This window comes from Anarrhichthys ocellatus, unplaced genomic scaffold (assembly GCF_004355925.1).
Source record: "Anarrhichthys ocellatus isolate YVR2014 unplaced genomic scaffold, GSC_Weel_1.0 scaffold10, whole genome shotgun sequence".
Lineage (NCBI taxonomy): Eukaryota > Metazoa > Chordata > Actinopteri > Perciformes > Anarhichadidae > Anarrhichthys > Anarrhichthys ocellatus.
The window spans coordinates 2,407,643-2,413,704 of NW_022280040.1; the positions used below are offsets into that span (position 1 = coordinate 2,407,643).

General features: G+C 45.6%; 1 protein-coding gene across 1 annotated transcript in view; it reads right to left on the reverse strand.

The window, feature by feature from the left end:
• Window positions 1-1,853: 1,853 nt before the first annotated feature.
• pola1 (polymerase (DNA directed), alpha 1) overlaps window positions 1,854-6,062 on the reverse strand; it is a 37,973-nt gene continuing 33,764 nt past the window's right edge. Inside the window, exon 36 of the mRNA XM_031850276.1 lies at window positions 1,854-3,932. Coding sequence (XP_031706136.1) covers window positions 3,819-3,932 — 114 coding nt within the window. The 3' untranslated portion in view covers window positions 1,854-3,818. The remainder of the gene's footprint in view (window positions 3,933-6,062) is intronic.

Consider the following 6,062-nt stretch of genomic DNA (forward strand, 5'->3'; position numbering starts at 1 on the left):
ACACACACACACACACACACACACACACACACACACACACACACACAGAGTGAGTGTATCAGGGGTTATCTGTGCTCTAACTAGGTGTTGTCACACACTCGCGCGTACTCTGGCGGTGCCGGGCACAAGTAGATCGGGGCTCTGCACGCTCTAACTAGGTGTAAATACAATAACAAGCCTGTAATTAAGTGAGCATGATGAAGTTAATGGAGATCGGCCATTCCGTCGGCCGCCTCCATGAATATTCTATTAGGCTGGTGGCGACGGGCAGCTGGAATAGCAGTTAATTTAATCACCACTCGGAGCACAGGGAAACTTCTTTGTGTGAGTGTAATTGCACAGAATGAATAATTGATTTGACAATCGCACCCGTGGATTTTGCCACCCCGCTTTTGTATCGCCGGAGAAAGGAATGGGGAGGGTGGAAGATGGAGAGAGTGAGAGGGGGAAGAAGATGGAGGAGGGAGAGGAGGAAAAGAGGAGGAGAGAGAGAAGATAGTGAGCGAGAGGAAGAGGAGTGGGAGGGTAGAAGAGGACCGAACGCAGAGTGCTGAGAGGTGGCAGGGAAGCTGTCGGTAAATGGATCATTAGAAAAGCGCAGCTCAAGGACAATTTATATTTTATCAATGCGGCAAAATTACATTATTGCTCACACACGCAATCATACTGCCCACACTCAAGATTGAGACCTGGAGGGGGGGGGGGGGGGGGGGGGGGGGGGGAGGAAAAAGAAGGGAAAGAGAGGGGGAGGGAGGGAGGGAGAGATAAAAAAAGATGGAGCAGGGGAGACAGAGAGAAGAAAAGTGACATGAAATGATTTGAAAGTCATTGATACGGGATGTTCCCAGCGAAAGAACGGACAGCATGTTTGTTTTTTCATAGTGTGTGTGTGCGCGCACGCCTCTGTGTGTGTGTATAATGTATTAGAGATCTCCTGCAGCGGTTGAAATTACCTCCATGTTTTACTCAGTTGCAGCAATCAGGCACAAAAATGCAATATACATGTAGATAAGACGAAGGCAGGCGAATGTGCACACATAAAAACTCTGGAGCACTGCAACACACACACACACACACACACACACACACACACACACACACACACACACACACACACACACACACATCAAATTACATCCAGCGTTGATTCAGAGCTCTTTTATGTAAAGCTATTTCTATACAACGTGCTTGTAAACTATGTGTACAATACTAATATTTCCCGGAGTCAAGTAAACAAAAGATAAGCAAACATTAAAGCACTTGACACACATACGCAGACCTAAAGAGCCACACACACACTAGTGATATACGAGATCTCATCAGGCTTCGACTACATAGACAGTACTTGTTAATACATTCAATTCATTGCTGGTTTAAAATAAGAAGTGTAGTTTATACTTTGGACTTATTTATTCCGTTGACCAATCGTCACTGAAGACCAGAATCAACTGTTTGTGATCTTAAGCAAAGTTGCATTTGAAACTTCTGATTCCTTCTAACCAGCTCTTCTAGTAGCACATGAAGGTTGAATGTGTTGCTGAATCTCTTCAGGTGTACAGTACATGCACACACCTCACAGGGAGAACACAACAGTAGAGTAGGGTGTATAGGATTGTACGTCTGCTCCCTGTAATCTGAGCAGTGTGGCCCCTGGGTGTGTAATGCAGTAATGTGGGGTATTACTGCCCCGGGACTGAGGGATAACGCCGTAAACCTATATTTTATAGCAGCATGATTGTGTGTGTGTGTGTGTGTGTGTCTCCATGCATCCTTCAGCATTATAAGGAAAGCAGCGTGTGTTGGATATTAATCATCTGGTGGAGACACTGGTTTGTCAGTGTTGCCGGATGAGATTAACCGATATTGTCACACACACACACGTTGCAAAACTTTATCGACAACCCAGTGACCCACAGATTTGCCATGAATACAACCTCCTGGCTGGATAACAGACGTCCATGCCGGGTATTCTGGGTACTACAAGTAGAGCTTGTGGTGGCCGTCACTGTGATACCAAGTCAGTGGAAATCTGTTGTGAATGTGAACTCTGCAGAGTGCTGGGCGGTGCCGGGTACTGGGTGTTTCAGCCGCGTGTTCTGTCTCTCAAACGGATGTTTTTTGGGGACGATGTGGGAAAAGAGGAACGCAGTTGCTTCTCGTCTGACAGAGTCGGAAACAAGTAAACACGATGGCGTCTGGACGTGGTGTAGTGGGTAAACAACCCACAGCTGGTGGGCGAACAGGTGAGTCCTGGGTGACCCCATTGCGGTCCATAAAGACACTTTTCCTCCCAATAAATTGTTTACAGAACGTCTAAACTGTTTGTAAGCTTCGGTAAACTGTACAGGTTTCAGCATGTGTCAACGGGTGAGACTCTTCAGTAATCTTTAATAGATAGTCCTGAGGCCTGATGACATTGTAAATATATAAGAAATACGTGCGACAGTGTGCCCGGGGGTTTCCACTGCAACCTGTAACAGCGTGTCGTAAATAGACATTACCTTATTTTGGGGGAACCACCGGTCTACAGCCACGGTTAACACTCGAGCATTGGAAGTGTGTCTGATCTTGAAATAGTAAGTGGACAGACAGCATGTGTGGAAATGTCTGACTCCTGGTGAAAGGCACTGATCTGGTGTCAGAGGACACACAAAATGCGTGCGGCCGTCACGAGACGAGCTGCTGAACTGCTCCACAAACTAAGAACACTGCAAAGCACAGGGACATGAAGGACGGGGGAGGCCAAACCATTGATTGGCGATTATTTCTTACTTGTGGGCAAAGACAGAAATAAAACAAAGCAAAAATTGAGGCTATAATCATGTTAGTACCCCCTACACCGTCCCAATCCCTACATTTCAGCTCCCTCCGTCTTCTGAGTGGTCATCTGTTGATTACACGTTATATTTACCTCTGCTGGCTCACTGCCTCGCTCAGGTTTCCGACTGGCACACCCAGTCGCCGAGTTTAAGCATACATACATACATAAATATTAAATCAAATAAATAAATCACTCGGCCCAGCGGCCCTTTCTAATCAAGTGACATCAATCAGGGAGAACTATGGGTAAAGAGGCCTTGGGGCTGACGCCTACTGAGCGCGCCCAGAGCGCTGGAGTAGCGTCTATTTGAGTCCAAGGGGGGAAATATACGCTCCATGTCCCATTATAGGAGAAGGGCTATCCTTTCGTCAGCGCGCCCATTACTCCCCCTATCATTTCCCCAAATCTAAAACCTGTTTTCAATCAACACAGCCAAACGAGTGCCTGTCCAAGAGAGGGAGAGAGAGAGAGAAAGGGAGGGAGAGAGAGCAAAGGAGAGTAGGCAGTAGATGGACAGTGAGGGTAAGGGTAGAGGCAGAGCGATGGAGGGCTCTTTCCTTCTTTCTTCCAGTGATTGGAGCGTTTTGCATTCTGTATGTGTGTGTGATTGAATCCGTCTCCTAAATTAGGGCTGTCGACGCGACGAGCTGAATGTCCTTAACCCCCCCTCCCCATAGCCAATGCCCATACTCCGCTACTCGTGTGTGTGTGTGTGTGTCACATCATTGGTGAATACTGTAAGTGTAGCCTGGGTAAAAGGTTTACGTTGAGCCATTGATTGCTAATGCTATGTTGCATGTGTATTTGTGAGGAAGCATTGTTAGGACATCAAAATTCAAACTTCAATAGCCGTTCTGGTAACTTGATTTCAGCTCCGAAAGGCGGAACTGCAGAACGATAATAACAAAATGAATAAAATATGATAGAATTTTTTTTAAAGTCACAACTCGTTTTAGAAACTTTGGAAATGAATCATGCAGCAAATAGAAAAATACTTTTAGGTACAAGTCTTACTTCTCTCATCCCCCTGTGGCAGTTTGGCTGCTGAATGGTCCCAGTCAAAGATGAACCGGTAGAAGCAGAGCTGGTTGTACAGGGCCTTCTCGGAGTACTGGAGAGAAAACACACACACACACACACACACACACACACACACACACACACACACACCAACAGGGATTAAACATGGGTGCTGTGGCAAAAACACGAGGTGAACAATCTGATGATGATATCATATTGAATGTAAAGTGTAATAATAACAGAGAAACTGTACTCCTCTGTCTTTCTCACCAGCAAAGCTCAGTGTACAAAACATTCAGCTAGTTCCTCTTGTTTTTTAGCCGACTGCTGTTTTCAGCAAGTTAAAATGACAAACGTGTACTCCGTGATTAACGCGATGGCAGGACTAAAATTATATTTTGGCTGTTCCCAGTTTGTGTGTTGGATGCAGCCTGTCAGAGTAAAAGACGCTCTGCAACACCACCGTACAACCAAAAGCAGTTTCGTAGTGAGATGACTTCTTTCTAGCCGATAGCTTCACATCAGGTTCAGGAGTCGCACTCTCACAATATTCACTCATATCACTGAAATTAGTACCTTCAGTTATGGAGCAGCTTAATAAAATGTGCCAGATTCAGAAGGCTGTATTTCTTTTATTCCAATCTGTCAGCTACATATTAAAATCAACATGTTGGTACATTCAAGTATCAAAGATCTGAACAGCCTTTTAAAATGAACACAGCGAGCTAAGAAAGGAGCTAAACTGTTTGTTTGATGCCGCTTTCACTCGTTAACAACTTCAGATATGCAACACAAGGCCAGTAGCTCGTTAAAGCTCGAATGCCGTTCATCTGGACACAAAGCTAGCAGAGGGGAGCTAACTATGTTATAATAATGCGTTAGAGCTAAAACGATTAGTCAGTTAATCAACAGCAAATGCAGATTATTCAATAATGAGAATAATCTTAATAACAGTCCACATTTGGAGTTATAATAGTACGCTTTCTCTGTTCTTCCAATTGTGCTGACATGGTGGGAAAGCAGCATTTCTCTCTCTCAAACTCTCTTTGAACAAAAACACACACCGTTATGTCACAATGTGTTGGATACAGGTAACTCATCATCCCTTTACTTCATGTGTGTTTACACAGGTTATGAATCCCCATTATGTTAGCCTTACAAGAGCGCAGATTGGAGATCGCGACAGGGCAACGGATTAATAAACCCCATTTACCAGTTTGAGAAACAGACTCTACGAAACGCGCACTCGGCACATACGACTATATTCCTCCCTGAAAACATCTCCCTTCCTCGGTGTGACACGGTAAAGCGAGAAAACAAATTTGCTTGCTTTGTTAATCTCCACTGCAATTAACTGGAGCCACACGACAGCCTGCCAGAGGGAAGGAGGGGGGGGGGAGAGAGAGAGAGAGAGAGAGAGAGAGAGAGAGGGAGAGAGAGGTGGGAGCGAAAGAGAGGGAAAAAAATGAGCAAAAGGGTAAAGACAGAACGAAGTGAGAGACGGAGAGAATCAGAGACAGTGAGGAAGAGAGAGAGAGAAAGAAAAGAGGGGATCAGGCCTGAAATACCCTCCCTCGTAATAGTTTGTTGTGATAAGCCATTGTGAGAGAGGCATGCGAACAGCCGAGGCTGTCAATTTGATTAGCCATTATACTGCATGTTTAATTGCAGTTATTGGCTCGTCATTTCCCCGCTACGCTGGAGAGGCCACGCTAAGCCCCGACCCCACACTGCCATCAGGTGTGCGCCGAGTGCTTTATTATTACCACCAGGAAGAATCCCCCGACAATTCCCGTGTGTCAGTATCTATCAGTGTGTGTGTGTGTGTGTGTGTGTGTGTGTGTGAGTGAAGTGAGTTTGTGTGCCCATTATGCCTGCCAACCGGCAATGTGCGTAATTGTAATTTCAGTTTTTACTGCTGTGGCGTAATCAAGTGGCAAGAGTATCTAATGCAACTAAAGGCAAACTATGTGAGATGTGTGTGTGTGTACATGCGTTTAATGGCTTTCTATGGCTGCCCACATGGCACACACAGCTGTTGAACATTGATGCACTGCCTAGTCAACAACCTAACCATGCCCATCCCATAATGGAGCCTCGGTTACGGTTGCCAAGGTTGAACGAGCTCGATCGGCACAAACACTAAGGCGCCAGTTCTTCCTCTCGACAATAACACACACACACACACACACACACACACACACACACACACACACACACA